Raw genomic sequence first — 23,205 nt, 5'->3', positions numbered from 1 at the left:
AACTCGTTATCCAGAAAGCTCCAAATTACGGGACGGGCATCTCGCATAGACTCCATTTTAATAAAATAATTACATATTTTAAAAAAACGACTTCCTTTTTCTCTGTAATAATAAAACAGTAGCTTGTACTTGATCCCAACTAAGATATAAATAATCCTTATCGGAGTCAAAACTGTTCTATTGGTTTTAATTAATGTTTGAATGATTTTTTAGCAGATTTAAAGTACTGCGATTCAAATGATGGAAAGACCCCTTATCTGGAAAACCACTGATTCTGGGAATTCTGGGTAAGAGGTCCCATACAGTACCTGTATTGGGTTGCTGTATGAGCTTCTAAGTACAGGAGCCCTCTGCAAACAGTGTGATAGCTTAATGTAATCTTATATAATACACAAAAGCCATGAATATCCTGTAAATTATATCCTTATAAACGGTGAGTAGTGATGTCATCAGTTATAAATGGTGAGTAGTGATGTCATTTATGTCACATGACCCACTAAAATTTGTGTATTATAATAAATAAAGTACCCCCAATTGTAAAATATGAGGATATTAGAAGTTACCTTGGAGTTCCATGACCTGTATAAAAACACTCGGCCTTCGGCCTCGTGTTTTTATATGGTCATGAAACTCCTCGGTAACTAATAATATCCTTATATTTTACAAGAGGGGGTACTTTATTCACTATATACTCCAATCCATCTTGTCAGGAGCTCTCCCCAGAGACGTCATGCTTTTGAATTTACTGGGGACCAATGTTTTGTTCACGACTTTGCTTGCATAGGGGTTGCTGGAGACTAGGGCTTATACAGCAGCTCAGCATATATAAAGAAATGAAGGCACCCTTTTAAATATATATTTAAAGTGAGGGTCGAAATGTCGATCTAAATAAAGCTTATTTTATCTGCAACAGCTTTTTCTACAACTTCTATATGTTATTCCTGTGAGCACCAGGGCAGAATCTCTTTAAGTGTGTGCAGCGGCCTCACGGAATATATATACTGTATATATATATATATAATATATATATATATATATATATATATATATATATATATATATATATATATATATATATATATATATCTATATAGAGAGAGAGAGAGAGAGAGAGAGAGACAGAGAGAGAGAGAGAGTGAGATAGAGAGAGTGAGAGAGATAGAGAGAGAGAGAAAGAGTGAGATAGAGAGAAAGTGGGAGAGAGAGAGAGAGAGAGAGAGTGAGAGAGATAGAGAGAGAGAGAAAGAGTGAGATAGAGAGAAAGTGAGAGAGAGAGAGAGAGATAGGCTTATACAACAGCTCAGCATATATATATATATATATAGAAATGAAGGCACCCCTTTAAATATATGTATACTTCCTGAGGACGGCCCGAGTTGGGGGCTGAAACGTTGAATAAAACACTGTTTGTTTTCATAAAAGTCCTGTTAGTGCGGCTTTATTTTTTTGGAGATATATATATATATATATATATATATATATATATATATATAGAGAGAGAGTGAGAGAGAGAGAGAGAGAGAGAGAGAGAGGTATGTGGGTTCTAATTATCCAAGCAGCTGCCTAATATATATTCAATGGCAGGTGGCTAATAGCAAAGGATTAATAAACCTTCAGAGCTGTCTGCAGCCCCCCCATCAAATCACTGAAATTTCAGCCATAAATATATTGCTAACTGGACTAATGGTTCCAAATATAATGGCTGCAAGTATGGTCTGAGCCCCCCACAGCACTTTAGCAATGCAAGAGCCTCCGTCTGTGTTGGTAAAGTGGAGGGATTGCATGTGTCCGACCTGCGACCCTGTTGTTGAACTACAATTTCACTAGCCTGTTGCATGTAAGCACATAGAAGAGTTTGAATTCTATCACTTCTGGGGGTGGAAATTGACTGCATGTGAAATGCGCCAGGAACTTGCAATCTGCCATGTCTAAATGCTGCTGTAAGATAATGAGTTTTCTTCCAGCGCTAGAGAATCTTCGCAGAATGCGGTTCTCTGAGGAACAAAAATAATTCCCTCATTGAAACCGTTTTATCTTTCTGCAGCCTTTATGTTTGAGAGCCATTGATAAGCTTTTTTTTTTCTCTCCGAGCCAAAAGAAGCATTTTTAAATAGAAAATAGATAAGCCATAAAACGATAGGCCCTGTCACTTCTGACTTTCCTGCGAAAGTGAAAGGAATTGCTATTTTATAAAGCCTCTTTAAAGGAGAACTAAACCCTTAAAACGAATGTGGCTAAAAACTCCATATTTTATATACTGAACTTATTGCACGAGGCTAAAGTTTCAGCTTGTCAATAGCAGCAATGATCCAGGACTTCAAACTTGTCACAGGGGGTCACCATCTTGGAAAGTGTCTGTGACACTCACATGCTCAGTGGGCTCTGAGCAGCTGTTGAGAAGCTAAGCTTAGGGCTCGTCACTAATTATCCAGCAGAAAATGAGGTTGGTCTGTAATATAAACTGATGCTACAGGGCTGATTATTAAATTCTGATGCTAATTGCACTGATTTCTGTGCTGCCATGTAGTAATTATCTGTATTAATTACTAATCAGCCTTATATTGCGACATTTCTATTCTATGTGTACTGTATATTGTGAGTGGGTCCCTAAGCTCAGTGACAGCAGCACAGAGCATGTGCAGTGAATCAGCAGAAAAGAAGATGGGGAGCTACTGGGGCATCTTTGGAGACACAGATCTTTACTGCTAAAGGGCTGTGGTTGCCTTGGGCTGGTACAGAAGCACAAAACACAATGTACAACATTTCTAGCTACTTTTTTGGTTAGGCTTTAGTTCTCCTTTAAAGGGCACGCATACCCTAATTTATTTCTGGACAAATGTGCTTAGTACAGAGGGATATGAAAGCTGGAATAGTTTTATGTATATCTCTGTACAGGCTTAGAGAAAACATTCAGAGGCACATACTATTTCTGTTTCTGTTCTAGTGCATACCTCCCAACATTTTGGGAATAAAAAGAGGAGCAAAAAAGTTGCCGTGCGCAGTGCGGCAAATTGTTTGCCCACGCCAATTTTAGTGGCCACACCCCCTAATTACCATGTTAATTTTACAAAATTTGGCAGGTTATAAAAGTTTGAACATATTTCTGCATTTTCTTTCAGTTATTACAGTTTTGCTAATGAAGGTGAATTCAGCTGTGAGTCAGCTGTGAGTCGAACTTCTCCCAAGAGACCTGTTATCTTATATTGTTACAATTACTTATTTGCTTATCTCAAAATTGTTACAAAAGTATCTTATCTGCAGCTGTGGCTGTTCTGGGCTCTCTGCCAAAGGTCAATTAAGTTAGAAACTTTGTTTCTTTTTCTGGCTGTTCAGTGCAGTGCAAATCGGGACTTTCCAGTACAAACGAGGGACTGCGGGTTGAGCTGTCCCTCTAAAAACAGGACAGTTGGGAGGTATGTGGTCATGGCACCATGCCATTCTGTTTTCTTGGAAAGTGACAAAGAATAATTTGGTCCAACAGGTGGGAGAAAATAGCAGCTTAGATGAGGCTAAAACTACAAGCTGCGCCAGCAACATCTTGCTTGTTGTTCACCTTTGAGTTACCTTTTTGTATCATGTAGTTATCGTTTATAAGGATAATATATTCATGGCTTTTGTGCATTATATAGTGAATAAAGTTCCCCCTCTTGTAAAATATAAGGATATTATAAGGTACCGAGGAGTTTCATGACCATATAAAAACACGAGGCCATGACCTGTTTTTATACAGGTCATGGAACTCAGAGGTAACTTCTAATATCCTTATATTTTACAACTGGGGGTACTTTATTTATTATAATACACACGTTTCAGTGAGTCATGTGACAGAAATGACATCAGAACTCACTGTTTATAACTGATGACATCAGAACTCACCATTTATAAGGATATCATTTAGAAGATATTCATGGCTTTTGTGTATTAAAATGTTATAATTTACTTATTATTTCTACTTTCAGTACAGACTTCTGCATTCGGTTAGGAATTTGTGGCAGGCAAGTGTTAACATCCTGTTAAAGTTCCAAAACCAAAATATGTTTTACCTGAAAGGGTTTTAAGGCAAAGTTATTGCACTCCAGTGATTTCTTGGGCCGCCCTGCATCAACATCAAGACGAGGACTAAATGTAAGCCCTAATGCTCTCTGTAGAGAAAGGACAATTATGGCTTCCAGTGAAGAAATCACCACTCGCCTTTGAATGAATGGCTCAAAATTGCAATCATAAAATCTCTGAATGTTATGGATTTCATTAACATTTCACTCCCCTAGGATGCCGCACCGTACAATAACAGAAGTTCTCAAACATTTAAATACCACAGGCAAAAATAGTTTGCACGAAAACAGATGTGGCCCCTTGTTTGGTGATCGGCTTTGAGGCCTGGAACGGCTCAGTAATTGATGGCTATTAACATGCTTGTTGTTCAGATTGTAGATATCCTGCCTTTTTCTTTTCTTTTCCCATGGTCTGAGGATGTATAGAAGGAAAAAAAAAAAAATATTCTCTATTTCTCAGATCCGTCTTTACTTTTCACCATTTTAATATTGAATAAATCAGAAAAAGAGACTTTCAAGGGCAAAAAAAAAAAACGAGGCCTGTACTAATTGGTCGTCAGGTCCTGAAACAGATGTTCTCAATTTGACTTTGACAATTTCATTTGAACATTGGAAAGCGTCTCTAGAATAAATGTGCCTTGTGTTTAATCCAGAGTAAAACATGGCTGACAGGCAAAGTGGTACAGATTACAAATTACCGTCACAGTGGATTGAGCAGATTGTAATCACCTGTAGCATATGGGATGTCCTATAATAAAGTGGTTTCAGGCTATCTGTTTGGTGGTCTGGACTAGCCCCCAGGGACCACTTGAGACTTCATTTCAAATGTCAGTTTGATTTGAGGCCTACGTGACAGTGCTTGAGGTACACTAACCTCAAAAATTCTCTTAACTGCAGAACAGAGTATAGGTATAGATTTACTGGCAGATATATACATATATTAAAGGCCAACTGTACTTTCCTAACAAAAAAAGATTTTCTGCCGGTCTAAGGTTTTTTTTTTTCATATTTATGAGTCTGGAAGTTTTCTTGACTTTTCTCCAAAAGTGAACCAAAAATTGTAATGATGTGGCTCATTTATCAAAGCTTTTCCCCACATCCTCCATTGTTTTTATCCCCTTCCTTAAAGTGTTCTCCAATTCAATAAACATTTAGGGGCCCATTCATTAAGTTCGAGTGAAGGAATAGAAGAAAAAAAACTTTGAATTTCAAAGTGTTTTTTTGGCTACTTCAACCATCGAATGGGCTACTTCGACCTTCGACTACGACTTCGACTTCGAATCGAATGATTCGAACTAAAAATCGTTCGACTATTCGACCATTCGATAGTCGAAGTACTGCCTCTTTAAGAAAAAACTTCGACCCCCTAGTTCGCCACCTAAAAGCTACCGAGCTCAATGTTAGCCTATGGAGAAGGTCCCCATAGGCTTGCCTAACTTTTTTTGGTCGAAGGATAATCCTTCGATAGAATGATTATTCCTTCGATCGTTCGATCGAAGTATTTGCGCAAAATCGATATTCGAAGTCGAAGGATTTTCATTCCCCAGTCAAATATCGAGGGTTAATTAACCCTCGATATTCGACCCTTGATGAATTTGCCCCTAAATCTTATGGGCCACAATATTCTGTCCTTATCCAGAGGATGCCTAATACAATGATAGGGGTGTCCCGAGAACAGTAAAGGTGGCCATACACTTATGATGTCACCAAATGAGCAGATCTCTTCCTGATATGCCCACTTTGAGGTGGGTGATATCGGGCTGATCCGATCTGGGGCCCTAGGGCCCAATGATCAGATCATAATGCAGCCAACACAGGCGGTCATATTGGGGGACCGCATCAACGAACAGATGCTGTCCACGATCCAACTGCCATTGACATCTGGCTGACTTTTGGGCAGAAATCGATCTGGGAAGACCATCAGAGGGCCCTATACACGGTCCAATAAGCTGCAGACTCAATCAGCTTTTATCGGCACATGTATGTCCACCTTTAGGTTAAGATCTAGGAAGAATGCCCATTTCTTCTCCTAGATACACCAGAAACATCAGCTTGAAGGTCCTTAGAGTGAGATTTAAGAGGAAATTAATTTGCTCTTGTAGATATTTTTGGGACTGTGGCTGAAGTATATAGTAGTTATGATATAACTATATATGTAACCTTGCTAAGTGGAGCCATTGCCTGGATTGACCTTCCAATGGAACATTAAATGGAAAACATCCAACAAACCCAAGCTGTCTATTTAAGAGGTTTACAATCCAAAATCAGACTGACAGAAGGCCTTCAGGAAGTAAAACAGAAGCAACAATTATTTGCTATACAAGTTGGAACCTGATTCATGTCATCTAAAGGGTTGTAGTATTCATGGCCTCTTTTGGTTTTATGAAGGAACAAAAAGAAAAAGCTAGTGACCCTTTAATATAGTACCAATGTTTTCCATTGTATTCAGCCCATGCTAAAGTGCGTGTGTAAATCTACTTGCCTTTTCCTTAAGTAGCCATGTATCATCCTTCTGAAAAATTATCCTGAAGTCATGAGACCCTGAAGTCAGCTTCATGCACTTTTTAACCTTAAACTTGCATGCACTGCAGAGATAAATTACTGGACAGATCTCTCCTATTTGCTGTGACATAGCAATAATAAATTCAAAAGAATGGATGGACGGGAAGGACAATCAATGTATTGGCATGTGATTATAGCAACTTAGATGTATGCCCCTTTGCTATGAAAAAAGGATGGAAAAACTTGCTTAATGTCTTAACTACATTCAATAGTTCAAAAGGATGTGAACACTTAGAAAGTGCATGTTTGGCAGATCTATACTCGGATTGGAGGGATATTGTCATCATAAATATACTGCCTTTTTAAAAACTTCATTTTATCAGACATGCTTTAAGAGGTTGACAGTGGAATCAAACCCAAGGCTCTTCTCATTGCTGGTCCTAAGTTCAAATCCAGCCAGGGCACTATATGCAAGGATTTTATATTTTACCTCTTATATTTTTTTTAGAGGGGCAGGGGCTAATATGAATGTTAAGCAACCCCTGTAAAGTTTTTTAAAATAATACAGTTATTCAATGGATAAAAGCAGCATGAGCCAGCTTAGTTATTTATAACAAGCCGTTTCCACCTTGCCTTTTCCAACAGAAAACACTTTCATTTTCATGACATTATATACCTTTTAATAGCAATCTCTAGTGAAGAGAAAAAAAAACTTGTCGTTAAACAACATAATTAATGGAGTTATTTTTACCCTAAGGCTATAAGGCTTTATAAAATGTTTATTTTATATGGTAAGGATAAACACACGCTGTCAACTCGCTCAAGACACAATGTAAGAGGTTCCCTAGAGAATGGTTTTAAAAGGCCATTTAAGAGCTGTTTCTAATCTATTCCAACATCTTATTTGTAGACATGTGCATTTATACTGTACAGGTGACCAGTTCCCTCCAGTCTGGTTTGAATTATGCCTATTATTTAGAAATGCCTTTTCCGTTGAGTGGAGCCAACATTTTCAAAGTATGCTAATACTGTCATAATTCTGTTTTTGCATGTTTTTGGCTTTGAAATCGGAACGATAACATAACGTTCCCTCGCTTAGCATATGTGGATAGGTTTAATAATTATGCGCTTAATCATAATGTACCAAAAACATTAACTCTGTCTCTGCAACAAAAATATCTTTATTTGCTCTTCCAGGGCTTTATAAAGTACATGCAAGTTGCAAGAAATTTAAAGACAATTAACAGAATTTTAAGAAAAAACGGATTATGGATTGCTTTTTCCAACTATTTGAAAAAAAAAAATCACTGCCAAATTTGAATTTTTTTTTCCCCAATTTGAATTCAAATAAATAAATTCAGCAACCAAAACCTAGAAGCTATTTTAGGTATATTTTCAACATTCAAGCTATTTTATTGTTTGAGTTATTTTTGTGAAGGGGGATGGAATTTTTATTATAAAAGTTTTTCACCAATAATGAGATTGAATTTTTTTTCAGATTTAAGTTTTTTCTTCAAATTCAATTGAGCTGCTTTCTTTGACTGAGTTTAAAAAAACTTAAATTAGAAAATTAAGGCATTTGAAAAGCCGCACCTCCTGTCCACAACAACCACACCCGGTTAAGACCAACATTGCATTTGATATTGTCCTTATGGGTCGCTTGACAGTTTAGTTCTGTGCTCTAATTTTTTCTACGTAACACAGTTTTGTTGCCCCAGATAAAACACTGATGCAAGTGCACCGTTTTGAAGATTACTCTAGACTCCTGAATTATTTTTAATATCCAGCCATGTTTTTATTATCCCCTTCACCCCTTGGTAACTAGAGTCATTGTTTAAATACTGTATCTGCATTTATTTTTATTGGATTGTGATTTTTTTATCATAAATTAAAGTTTTTATATAACCTATATGTTTATAAGATTCATATAAATCTATTTTTATATTTCTTAGAGTTGAAGTAAAGTTCTCTGATTTGCACTCCCTTTGGAACACACTTTAATCTTTTTGTAAGAAAAAAAAAAATATATAGAGCTGAAATACAAAATGGGCTTAAATGAAAACAGAGCAAACAAAGGTGGGAAGGCAGATTTATTTTTGAATTTAATTTAATTTATTTACTAAAACTACTTGAGAAAAAAAAATCTCTGTTACATATTTTTCCCCCATGTGATTTTTTTCCCTTCGATCAACAGGGATTCAATAGGGAAAACTCAACTGCATTAAGTCACAGAAAGAAAATTGGTTATACTCTATCGAAAATTCCATAAAAAGTTTACAAATTATTTTCATTTTACTAAATAAAATAGCTTGAATAGTGACATATACATTACACTGACTTCTATAGAGGTTCACCATGTTTTTAGTTGCCAAGTTTTTATTTGAATTAAAAATCTCAAAAATGTGAGTTCGGAAAGCTCATATTGGAAAAAAATGAAAGGTCACCTTTTTGTCATGATTTTCTCTCTATTATATTTATTTTTCTTTAAATTAACTGATTTTAAGATATTCTAAAAATGCTAGTAGTCTACTTTGAGCAAACACAGCAAGGTAATGCTTTGAAAGGACTTACAGATATCAGTGTTGTAGAATATAGGTTTTCGACAAAAAATAGAAACTTCCAAGGTATTAACAACAGTTGTGTCTTTATGGTTGGTGGACCACCACCAGTGGAGGAGAATAAAATATTTATTTTAGGAGGCTACCAATAGAAAGCCTTCATTTGGAGAACTTCTAATGATATAGGAATCTATAGTAGTCCTTTTGGGAAGACTGAACATCCTTAAATGTCTATTATTCTCTGGCTCTGCATATGACCACCACACTGGAACACGTGTTGCTAAAATTCATTTTACACTGTTACAAATCCAGACTATAAATCAGCACTGAAATGAGGGACTTAGTATGCACATCTGATGGGTTTCATGAGCTTTTTTTTGGCCTGTCAGAGCCTGCAGACTGGGATTTGGTGTCATGTTTGCTAGCTACAATCTGTGCTTTGTTGCCTGGCAGTGATTTGGCTATGGAGAAGATAAAACAGCAGATGTTGACAATGAAGGATCATATCATAAATAACGAACTCAGTGAGTCTGTTTCAATCCTCATCCCACGACTTCCCATGCTCATCATTTGAGCCGGCCGGGTGAATAATTGTTGCTTGCTGCTATGATCCCATGACATGTTACTGTTCTTTCCATATGATGGGAATTTACAAATGGGACCTTCCACTTCCCCTTATATGCATTCATATTTTTTCAACTCAGCCTGATGTTTATATTTCCTATATACAGACATTTGGGGACATCAAAGCTTTCCAGTGAGATCCATCACAACCCATCAGGCTTGATGCCTCCTCTAACTGCTTAGCTGTCATTTCTGATATCAGCCAAGTAGCACATATGCATTAAATTTGTATGAATTCCCATTATGAATGCTGGCTTTGCTTAAAAGGGTATCTTAATGCAATCCACTTTCATTAAGGTCACGGTACCCTACAAATTTACTAGTGAATTGGGCTTAGGATAGTAGGATATCTATGATGGTTCCTGATAAAGCGACACTAGTGTGTGAATGTGATTTATGACCTTAGATTGTAAGCTCCACTGGTGCAGGGACTCTGTAAATCATTGTTGGTGCTATATAAATAACAATAATAATAATAATATTCATTAATGGCTGTATTTTTAAAGGAGAACTAAACCCCCTTTCTAATAAAAACCCCTACTATCCATAGTCGCCCCTCCCTGCTCCCTCCACACAGGACTTAACACAAGTAAATACCCCACAGCCGGTAATTACCTCTTGTTGCAGAGTCAGCACAGTGGAGCTCATAGGGGCCATCTTTAGCCTCTTTGGTAATCTCAGTAAGGAAGCTCCGTATCGGAGCATGTGCAGTTGGAGCATTTTACTGGTTCACTAAACCTGCGCATGCGACGAAAATTACGAAAATTACCGAAGCTCCGGAAGAAGATCCGAAGACTACCAAAGCGGCTGAAGATGGCGCCCATGAGCTTCACTGTGCTGACTCTGCAACAATGGGTTATTACCGGTTTAGGGGTATTTACTTGTGTTAACTCCTGTGCGGGGGGATCAGGGAGGGGGGACTATGGAGGGTTGGGTTTTTATTAGAAAGGGGGTTGAGTTCTTCTTTAAATACACTCAGAAAGCATAAGAATTTGCTATAGAAGGATATGACCAACCAGCCAGGGACAATAGCAACTGTAAACTCAAGGTCATTAACAGTTTCTTAAAACATATGGAAAATTCATCTTTAGATGAACACAAATCAATATATATATATTGCCCTTTAAAAAATAGAATCTGCATAGATAAACACAAGCCAACATAATATCCAGGGTACAGTATGCAACATTAAACTTCTGTTATAAACCAATAGCTTATACATACAGTATGTCTATCCTGTTTGAATACAAATCCCAACATTCTCTATAAGCTCTTGGCTCTGGATGGTCGTTAACCCTAACAGTAGCCTCATATCATCCGTATAATAAATTCAGACAATAAATTAGGATATGGGCGATGACATGTACGCAGACACCCCAGAGATAGATTGTGCTTGGTTTTGGATATGCCTGTTTCAGGAAACGGTTACACTTTTCTGTAAAGTGAGGTTTCCCCGGGTCACAGGACAAACTGTTTAGGGAGGTGAACTGCTGAATATCTGGGAAAGGAGGCAATCTTCTCTTTTATGCATAAAACAAGGGGAAAAAATGCCAAGCATGAGCTGGGTACACTAGAAATAAGAGGTACAGTAGTATTTAAAGTCACTCCTGAGACAAATAATAATTTGCAGAAATACATTCAATATTTATATAATATTTGATGCTATTATAATAAATAGCACAGCCTCCAACTCTAAAAAAAAATTGTGATTTTATAAGTCACCTTAGAGTTTTATGATGTACATAAAAGCACTTTTTAGGGAAATTCAGATATGGTAATATTTACAGTAGGGGGTATATTCTTCTATACACTGTATATCCAATCAAGACATTTAATGTCACACCCCTGAAGACCACATGCAACACCTTGATCTGACACCTTGATCTGACGTTCAGTGTTTGAACTGGGGCTGTCTTGTGTTAATGTGACTACACATTGGGCAAAACTCATTGGCCAATGAGCTGGACAGGCAGATACAGTCCAAATGTTCATACAAAGCATGGCCACCTTTTTATTGTTCTGCTTGTTCAAGCCAACAGCCCGAACAGCCGTCAGCTCCAATTCACTTCCTCATCTGAAGGTGTACATGCACAGGCCACCATGATGAATCAGAAGATTCCATTTCCAAACATGTCCAATTAAATACACCATACCAATGGAACAAAGATATCTGTGGGGATTGTTCTCCAACATTCGCATAAAAGCTATTTTATAGGTATGTGTATGGCCAGCTTATCTAAACTGGAAGTAGTGTTGCCACTCTACTTTTTAAAAAATAAATCCTGGACTGGACACAGGGTTCAACTTTGGGATAACTGATGGCCCCATGGACCAACTGGTTTGCTCTCTGCAGGCTGTCCACACACTTGTGTTCCAACATATGCTATTGTTATTAATGTTACACCACATATTGATTTAATCAAAACCAGGTTCTGGAAGTGGAGTTATAGTTCCCATTATGCTCTCTTCTGGGCCTCTGAATATATGTTTATAATTCTACAAAACACAACCAACTCCTGTTCTGTGCCAACTGCTTTTCAGAAAAGAACCATTAGTACCTTTAACAGCAGCGGCTAAGAAAGTCAACCTGAACATTATAAAAGCCATTTTCCTAATTAAACTTTTATTATAATAACCTTCTGCGCATGTATAGATTTCTACTGCTGTAATAATGCCACAGCAGGGGGGCCCTTCTAATTGAGAATTCTTAATTGTAGAATTCTCTGGTTTGGAAATATTATTTAATATGCAAATATTCAAGTGTTGCCTAAAACTACACTTCTCAGCATGTGCTGACAGATATTCAGAAAGCACTGGGATGTGTAATGGAATTGTTTAGCTACCAAGGGCTCATTGGGAGGCTACATAAATATACTGTTCGGAAAATACAAATTTAGGTAGTGTTGGACTGAATAATGATCATCTGTTCCTTACCTGTAGGAAACACTTGGCATGCATAGTTCATCTCTTCCATTTAAAGAAAGAGTCTCATATAAATTGAGTTCTCTCCAATTATTGCACACACAACAGAAGCATAGGGTGACTGACCCATCAGCCAAAGAAAGTGGCAAAATAATACAGGTATGGGATCCATTATCCGGAAACCCATTATCCAGAAAGCTCCGAAGTACGGAATGGCCGTCTCCCATAGACTCCATTTTATCCAAATAATCCAAATTAGTAAAAATCATTTCCTTTTTCTCTGTAATAATAAAACAGTAGATTGTACTTGATCCCAACCTAAGATAATTAATCCTTATTAGAAGCAAAACCAGCCTATTGGGTTTATTTAATGTTTACATGGTTTTCTAGTAGACTTAAGGTATGGAGATCCAAATAACAGAAAACCCAAGGCCCAGAGCATTCTGGATAACAGGTCCCATACATGTATAATGTTTCAGGAGACAAACCACCCTTTATCAATCCTTGACAACCAAGGGTTGTCATGGTCATCTACCCCACCAACCAGATAACATTTTAAAGTGAAGGCTAGAAATAGAGAGAGAGAGAGGCAGGAGGAGAAGACTGTCCATTTGTTGTTTAAGTATATCATTTGTATTACCTGTATCCATTCTTTGACTGTGTCCTCTCCTGGGGTCCACCCATTTTCAACATAATTTAGGCGTGATCTCTCTGCAGACCAGTTCATGCTGTACTGGGAAGAAACTGAGATTTGGTCGAAATGAATTTCCCCTGATTCCATGCCAAGGGGTTCTTTGCACTGAAAATCTGAAAATACAATATTGTATCATGTCACTATGGTGGTCATTATTAAGCATGACATGACTTCATAAGAGAAAGTGGTAGGATCTTGCACATCAAAACATCAAAACCCCTACAGTGTATTAGTAGAGTCAGCACTGAATGACTTCTGCTGAACTTGAGTGGTTGAATTCTACTAATGAAAGGTGTTCAGTTCTTAGTATAGAAAATGTTCTTTACTGAGAGCCAGGCCATCTTCAGTTGTGGAAGAGACAATCTGTTTATTACCTATCTCTGTCTTTCTATGTATCTCTCTAGACTTATATCACAGTACAATACAGAAGATAACTTGATTTTCCAGACATATTCTTGAGGACAGCATACAAAGTCAGAAGTTTCTTTTTAACATTTCATATATCTACCTGTGCTGTAGAACATCTACAATATCTAGGACATTGATTCAAACGACATCACTGACCTTCATCGGTGTTACTCTGTACAACACTGAAGTTTGCAAAAAACCCTTCCTTCGCTATTGCGCTGTCAGTGTGAAAGATCATAGAGAGGATCCCAGTGAAAGATCGAACGCGTCCAGGAGTATTCTGTCCACAGTAACGGCCAATGTGAGGGCCAACTGTAAGGGAAAAAATACTCATGAATATAAAGAGGAAGAATTACTAATTAATACTTTTGTGTGATTACATGTTCTTTCATTCTATTCCACAGTCCCTTCCCAGAGACTATTATCCCACTGTTACTATAGGCACCATCTCTCCCTACTATACCTGCTATCCCACAGTCACACTCCCTTCCCAAAGACTATCATCCACTGTTACTATAGGCACCATCTCTCCCTACTATACCTGCTATCCCACAGTCACACTCCCTTCCCAGAGACTATTATCCCACTGTTACTATAGGCACCATCTCTCCCTACTATACCTGCTATCCCACAGTCACACTCCCTTCCCAGAGACTATTATCCCACTGTTACTATAGGCACCATCTCTCCCTACTATACCTGCTATCCCACAGTCACACTCCCTTCCCAGAGACTATTATCCACTGTTACTATAGGCACCATCTCTCCCTACTCTACCTGCTATCCCACAGTCACACTCCCTTCCCAGAGACTATTATCCACTGTTACTATAGACACCATCTCTTCCTACTATACCTGCTATCCCACAGTCACACTCCCTTCCCAGAGACTATTACCCACTGTTACTATAGGCACCATCTCTCCTTACTATACCTGCTATCCCACAGTCACACTCCCTTCCCAGAGACTATTATCCCACTGTTACTATAGGCGCCATCTCTCCCTACTATACCTGCTATCCCACAGCCACAGTCTGTTCCCAGAGTCTACCTTCCCCACTTTTACAATATACTTGTGATACCATTATCAGTGTCACGTGGGATAAAGATCAGAATCACAAAGATATTATTATAAGCAAATGACTATCAATTTACATGAAGGCCAAGAATTTGAAAGATGCTAGAGACATAATGCTTTACTCAGCATGGGGTAAGTTGAGAGAAGCATAAGAAACCTTACTCTAGCATTATTAATATAAACATAACTAGTAGTTTTAGTAGCATTATAATTATTTTCCTTTTGTTTACAAATAGCCTATCTGCAACTTCTCCATCGCAATTCTACGTTTATGTTCCCAATATGAAAGTCAGTAATTATAGATGAGCATGCCGTGAGCTTAATGCCTTGTATCCAACTGCTGTGATCCACATAGAGTAGATGGTTACAGCCTCTGCATTGCAACTATTTGCATTTATTGTCTATAGAAAGTTTTCCATTTTTGACACTTGTTCATAATTATGATTTCTTGGCTCAGCTTTAAGAAGGTTTTCCTCAAAAATATATGTCGCTTCATTGGAGGAAGGCAGCAAGTTGCTCTGCAGAACAAGAAGTTAAGCGTGCAACTGATGCTCTTGTCTGATAATTATTTACACATACAGTTCTCAGCAGGGACATTTTTAGAATACTCTTTCCAACTGAATTAGCTTTCATATGAGTGACATTTTTGTGATATTTTTATTAAGTTCTAGACTTGGCAGATACAGTCCATGCCCTTCCATAATGCCTGTGACCTACTTCTCCGCCTATCTGTTTCATTTCGTTCTTTAATGAGAACTACACATCAGGAGAAATTCTTTATTTTAGAATGCATTTCCCCATATATTATGTATGGGAAGAAAAAGGAAGAAGCAAAATGGACATGTAAATTAACCAAATTACACTTACAAAAAAATGTGTGTACTTATAAGTACCTCAATACACTCTTGGTTACTATGGAAATCAAACAATTTGCTAGGTAATTGGACTTATTTATAAGTTCTAGCTTTGCATTTACTTTAGCACTTTACCAGCAAGCATGGAAAAGCAGAAAATGTTAGCATATAAATACAGTTTGGGAACAGAGTTGTGTAAAGTGAAAGAATGCCTCTTTGTTCTTTGTATACAAGGGGATAAGAAGTATTTTGAAAATGCAATGCAACGGTATGATTGCCTTTGCAGCCATCGTTTCTACTGTAAACATATTCTTTTCATACGGAAAATCTGGGGTACGGTTTATATAATAGTACAGTGGTGTATATCAGTAAGAAAAAATTAGAAAGTACAGTTAAAGGGATAGTGGCATGAATTGAAAAAACACACCCACGTGTTAGCACAAGACCTGGTATCCTGGGGTTCAGCTAACTACAAATCAGGCCTGGAATTTAGGTAGCTGTAGGCCAGTTAAATTTAATTCAGGTGTCAACCCTAGACATGATATGGGTATGATTTTTAAATATATAGCAGCCTCTATTCTAGCTAAATCTAATGAATATGAGAAGCATAGTAGAAGTTCAGCAGCTAATGCAATTGGCCTGTTGCAGTAAGAATAATGAAAACAGGCATTTGATTGGCTGCAGGAGGGTGGAATTGTATGGCATAACTATTTGTTAATTGTAAGACATTGCACTGGGTCTCCTAGGGCCCAATAGAGAACTGATATTTGCCACAACAATTAGATGGAGACAGTGCCAAATGGTGTATAAATATTATATTAATATAATAGGAAAAGCCTAGTTTGCATTTTCCCTTCCCAGACTGGGGCCCAAATAGAGCCTGGGCCTTCTAGGAAATCTTTTGGTACAAAAGTATAACCCTGATAGTGTTGGATTGGACCTCCTAGGGCTCACCAAAGAAATCAGACATCAAGTACCCACTCTGATAACTATTAGATGTAGGAAGTGTGGTGTCACATGGGCCTTTGTTGGAAACAGCCCCAGATTTCTAAATGATGCACCCACTTGCTGCAGCCACTCCCCCCCAACGCATACACGTTGTGCACTGATTGACTTCTAGCTCTTTGTGAACTTCCCAGAAAAAATCCTGGACTGGGTCTAAATAAGAAAGGGCCAATGGGAATTGTCCTTGATTGGGGTATCAACAAGCACCTATATAGAAGAATGGACCCACAGTTAATGCTGTCTAGTTATTATTTTGGAAGATGGATTGGAAAGCCTAGGGCAACTTAAGGCCCTTCATACACAGGCCGATAAAAGCTGCAGACAAACCGAGTCGGCAGCTTATTGGCCCATGTGTGGGGCCATCCGATGGGCTTTCCTGATGGATATCTGGCCGGAAGTCGGCCAGATTTCGATCGGGCAGGTTAAAAATCCTGTTGGATCGTGGCCGTATCTGTGCATCTATGCAGTCCTGCGATCCGACATCCAGTATCGGATCCATAATGATCCGATTGTTGGCACGATCGGATCAGCCTGATATTGCCCACTTCAATGTGGGCATATCGGGGTGAGTTCCGCTCGTTTGGCGGCATTGCAAAATGAGCGGATCTATACGTCTATGACCACCTTTAGAATACTGATCTTAGTGGAGTCATGTGATACTGGTTTGCATTAGTCTGCTGGTTACCCTTGTTAATGTAAAATTCTATTTCTTATACTGAATGGTTCATTAATACCAAATCATCCTACTAAATCCCATTTAATGTAGTTCCCCCCTGAGAGGTATTTTACTGGGTTAACGAAGAGACACAAATGAACTGGTATCTAAAGACTAACAATAAATATTCCTCTTTGAACTCAGGTGACTTTTAAGACACAAACAGCTTGGCCATTGAGTCGGCAAACAGAGGACCTTTGTAGGGTTTGTAGTACTATGACTCACTGTCTTATTATTTTTTAAGGATTTATTTGGGATGTCTGCGTTCAGTTTGTCTGAATTTTGCCCCTGGACATCTCATCAGCGGAGCAGAAGAAGGCTATGCATTCAGAAGCCACAATATCATACAATGGAGTATTGAATTTCTTTATGCAGCATACCCAGACTAGCTAATGCAATATTGATCTGGAAAGGACTTGGGCAAAGCAGATATCATTAATCAGTGTTCCACATACAAAGCATAACTGTGATTTGAGTATGGCCTTTCAACATATCCCTCAGTGTTACCAAACTGGTAATTAACACGTGATGGTGGGAGCGCCCATGCTCTCAAAAGTACTAGTATATTCCCTTTCTCTTGGCTCCGATTCAACATATTTACTAGAAGGAAAATATTTTTCTCATTTTTCCCAGGCATATGCCGTCTCGGAAGCAGAGCCAATCATCCATTTCAATTTGGTGGATATGTATTATTAACGATTATAATTGACAACTGCTGCCCGAATGTCTAGTCAACAAGTAGAGGAGAGGAAGTAATTAAACTAGGCTTATCTCCCTGTAGCTAATAATATACATATATTTATGTGACCTTTATCACTCTGATTTGACTGAGAGGCCCAGCTAGGAGAGTCCATGGCAGATTAAGTCAATAGAAAACCCATGTGGATTGGAGCTCATTAGCCATCAATATAGATGAGCAACGGAATGCTATTTATGGAATGAGGAAAAGTCTCACTAAGACAGTAATTTAAACAATTTTTATAATGTAAAACACAAAAGCCATGATGATAATAAGATATATCTTTATAAGTGGTGTTTAGTGATGACATGAGATATAATTGGTCCTTAGTGATGTCATTTGTCCCACCTGGCTATAATTATCTTCGCAAGGCAATGGGGGGCCCTGAGGCAGAAGCCCCGGTGGGCCCATGGATCCTGAAGCCACCAGATAGTTAGTGGGGGAGGAGATGTCTGCAGGGACAGGTATTTTTATGCTGGTGCGACAGAGCAGCTGTCGGTACCCGGTACTCCTCTCCTGGGTTGCGGGCCCCACCGGGGGGCAGGGGCCCTGGTGCAATTGCACCTCCTGCGCCCCCGGTAGTTCCGCCACTGCAAGGCATTGTTATTTGTTGTCTCTAATAAATTATCATTTCTATCATCATAACCTACTGAGCTAGGGACCTTTGCCCGTGCTTTGAATCATGAACTGTTGAATAATATAACTGCCCCACTTCCTATAAACTGCCATAATAGATGTCTAGGGTCAACCCACCACTTTAAATCATTATCTATGGTAACCAACAGTGAAAGTAAATATAAAACATGGCATTTATTAGAAATAAGTTGACATGCACTTTGCCCAGGCAGAGGTCAGCATAATGATTTGATATTTATAAATGCAGGCAAGATTCAGTGGATTCTTTAATAAGTGCCCCCTGTACTGCTGCCTTGAGTTCAGTACATGGAAATATCAGTGCTGGTATAGCGTATTTGTGTCAGTTCAGGCTATGAACAAACTGATTATACCAGACCAATTCCATGGATAAGTTATGTCTGTGTCTAATGCCTTGGAAGGGAATTATAACACTCGTAGAGGACTAAGAGAGGGGATAAGAGGGTTAAAACCCACCACCGTTAGAACTATTCGAAGAAGGAGGTGTCTCTGAGACCAAAGGTGGCCATAGATGTTACAATTACGGCAGCAAAGATTGTTCGTGTTCAATACAAGAGCTGAATCATCAGAAATACAGGTAGAAACAATAGAATTCTACCTGTATCTAACGATTCAGCAGTTCAGCAGGCCGATGTTTGAACACTTCAACATTTTCCGAGATGGACGAGCCGATCAATATCCAAGTCTTCTGCTGATATCGGTCGTCTCCAGGCCTGGACTGGCAATCTTTGGCTTCTGGCAAATGCCAGAGGTGCTGCGGTAAGTTGTCATAGACAGACACTATTTATTGGGCTGGTGAGGGCTGTTTGGGCCTCTGTGCACCTGAAATACCAGGGCCTATTTTGATTCTCAGTCTAGACTTGGTTGTCTCGTCTCCAGCCATGCACGCATTAAATATTGTTTCATACAATATTATCTGTGCGTCTATGGTGACCTCCAGAACAAGGGAACACTCAGTCACGGATTTGTGGAGAGGCCACCAAGGCCCGGGCCTAGGGTAGCAGGATTTTAGGAGGCGGCATGCTTCCCAACCCCACCCACATTGATTCAGAATCACTGGGGAGGCGCAGGAGATACAATAGTTTTTGAAATATCCTGTAGGCCAATCCCCATTGCTCTGGTCCTGATGATGAAAATTTGATTGAATAAAAGGGAGGGGACAGGGCGACAAATGACAGTGGGCCTAGAAGAGCCTGCAATGTAAATCCGGCCCTGGGAACATGGAGCTAGATGGAGGCAATTAGAGGACCATATTTTCAATAAACAATAAAGTTTAAAGTGCTCAAAGAAGATACAAATGTAAGTTCACTAATCCTATTCTCCTTCTAGGAGTTCTTGAGACACAATGTACAGAAAAATAAATACATTTCTCAGCCATGTGTATCAGTCAAATGATGGGACTATTTATATCCTTATTTATGAATATGGCCCTGTACATACCATGTGCCTCTTATATAACGTGAATGGGCAGTTGAGAAACATCTCTGTTACACAACTTCTTTTCTTCCAAAAATAAAACACTTTGGAATGTGTAAAAATTCATATATCAATGAATTCTACAGAATGACTCTGGTTTAATCTGGGGGGGAAGAAATAAAGATGTTTCTGCACAAAGTTAATATCTGATAGCACAATTAGAAACACCTTTATAGAAACAGGGGGAGGCTCTGAAAATGGAGTATCATTAGGCTCTCAAATGATGGACATAGCGATTATGCCATTGTCATCGACATCTTTTAATGCTTTCAGCAGGCTGGGATCAAGAAATGATATGACCACTGCTTCCTTCAAGTTCTAAAGGAACAATAAATCCCAGCATTCTCAGCCAGCCTTAAACAAGATGTATAGAAAGGATATTTTATTTTCTCTGCTGGCTGAAAACATGAGCACGTAGTTGTACATTAAAATTCCATCAATGCCTCGAAGAAATGCCCTGCAAAGGATATTAATTGCCCTTTCACGTATGAGCAAAGCAAACTCCGGCGCTCATGTCCTTTTAATGACAGCAGAAGATCAGACAAGAATCAGAAGAAGCCGAGATAAAAGAGATTAATGGAGTGTTTAATTCCCTATGACATTAACATCTATCGCAAGACACTGCTTTTTGTTCCTTCCTTCAGAAATGTGTTTATTTTATTGACTTGAGCACTGATGTCTTGCCAAGGAAATAGTAGGCAGACTGGATGCACAGCCCTTCAAATGGCTTTTCACTCTTAATATCAGTCACTCAGTCCTTGGGGGCAGCAAGGCTCGTGGCTCAGACAGTGGCAGCAGTATGATTCACTGCAAGGGCTGGGGAATGTCTCTGGAACTCTTATCTCCCAGTGAGAGACTGCTTCCACTTTGTATGGAGAAGCAAGTGTGCACTATGTGACTGCCAGCCCTGACTTAACTGATATCCAGCAATGGGCAGAGGAAATGTTTACATTGATGCTGAAGTAGAACAGGAGCCTTCAAGGGCTACTTTCCCTTTATCGTTCTTTCTTTCTTCCTTCATTATTATTTCTGCCACCTGGAATGCTGAATTGGGAGCCTGCTACAAATATTTGCCTTATCATCATACAGCTACACACTCATATACTTTCCCTTCTAAGGCATTTCTATTTGACTAACGTATTGGCCAGAAAAGTCTTTTAACAAATTCCTGATTTCTATCCACCCACATTCTGACCTCCTATCCAACTCTTTCAAACCGTTACTTTTAGGGGCAGGTTGGAATAGTAAATTAGAATTCAATTTTTTAAAAAAAATTTTTGGTCAAAACTCACAATTTCGAATTTAAAACCACCAGCTCGAATTAGAATGTGAGATTTATCACAACTCGACCCTGGAAACAGTTCTGATTCGACTATTCTTCACCTAAAACCTGCCGAGTTCTTGTAGAAGTCAAAAGTCCCTTGAACTATTTGAATATGTTAAAACATGAGCCAAATTTTTTCCAAGTTTTGCTTTGTAAATTATGCCAATAGACTCCAATGGGAGAAAATAAATGTAGCTCGTCAAAAATAAAATGCGTGTCAAAAAAAAATTGGACACGCAAAAGTCGATTTGAATTAGTTTCGAGTTTTCGTTTCGGGACTTTTTTCATAAATAACATACCATTAGAATTGTGAGCAAAATTTAATTTATTCGAGTTTCAAAAAATTCACATTACTCCCGCATAAACATTACATGTGCAAGCCATATAAACCACCGCACGGTCTTGAGTTTAAATTCCAAAGTCCCGACAGTATCACAACAAAGGGAGGTATATCGCTCCAAAATGCTGAGTTCTGTTATGGTTAAATGAAAGGGTATAGCCAGTGCTGTAACGACAATTAGCCAGGCCATGCCACAAATAAAATATCCAATCTCGATTTTTTGCAGTGTATGGCAAGGAACTGTGATGGTGAACTATATAGCAGACCCCAACAACTGTCTATGCCTGTATGGTAGTTACACCACTTGGTTAGGCAGAAACTGTGAATGTGTCTTTGCTTCTAACCAAAACAGGGCCGGGCTAAGGTATTTTGGCACCCTAGGCAAGGGCTTCAATCAGTGCTCCCCACCCAGTCCTGCATTATCATTTCTCGCCTTACCATTCATATTGCCCCCATGTACCTGTGCCAGCACCTATCATATTGCCCCCATTTGTACCTGTGCCAATGGCAGTCAATCCCTCAGATTGCCCCCAATCTTTATCTGTGCTAGCATAATCATATAATCATATTGTTACCCCAATACCTATGCCAGCGGCAGCCAAGAAATTCCATCATATTGCCCCTAATTTGTATCTGTGCCAGGAGGAGCCAAAAATCCGTCATATTGCCCCAAACATCTGTGTACCTGTATCAGCAGCCACCATATTGCCCCATGTACCTGAGCCAGCAGCAGCCAATCCCTCATATTGCCCCCAATCTGTACCTGAGCCAGCATCAGCCAAAAATCCATATATGTACTTGTGCCAGCAGCAGCCAAAAAACCATAATATCATCTGTTTACCTGTGCAAGCAGCAGCCAATATATTGCCCACAAATATGTACCTGTGCCAGCAGCTGCCAACAGGAGGTGGGGCCAAGCAAATCAGGGTTTAAAAAAGAAAAGAAAAGAAAATTCTCCTTAAAAGTGTGCCCCCCCATGATTGCGCCCTAGGCGGGCACCTACTCTGCCTGCCCCTAGTTCCGGCCCTGACCCAAAAACACATTTTTGCACAATAAAAAATAAATGTAATTGTACGTAGGTGGTGAATGCTACTGCATGCTCTTTCAGTTCTCTGGCCCACACATGATTATACACTGCGGTGCTTCTGGGGTCACGGATAGAACAGATGTGCGCAGGTGTCTCGCTAATCTTATGGAGGGAACATAAAATCCTTTCTGTGAATCAAGCCTCATGCTATTTCACACCTGCGGCTGCCGGCTC

At 39.0% G+C, this 23,205-nt stretch overlaps 1 protein-coding gene across 1 annotated transcript in view; it reads right to left on the bottom strand.

Moving 5' to 3' along the window:
• nrp1.L (neuropilin 1 L homeolog) overlaps positions 1 to 23,205 on the bottom strand; it is a 113,441-nt gene that overhangs the window by 34,139 nt on the left and 56,097 nt on the right. Inside the window, 2 exon segments of the mRNA NM_001087911.1 lie at positions 13,299 to 13,465; positions 13,917 to 14,072. Coding sequence (NP_001081380.1) covers positions 13,299 to 13,465; positions 13,917 to 14,072 — 323 coding nt within the window.

Source organism: Xenopus laevis, chromosome 6S (genome assembly GCF_017654675.1).
Source record: "Xenopus laevis strain J_2021 chromosome 6S, Xenopus_laevis_v10.1, whole genome shotgun sequence".
Classification (NCBI taxonomy): Eukaryota; Metazoa; Chordata; class Amphibia; order Anura; family Pipidae; genus Xenopus; species Xenopus laevis.
The sequence above is the reverse complement of the archived record's forward strand: the minus strand, read 5'-3'. Positions and strand labels throughout refer to the sequence as shown.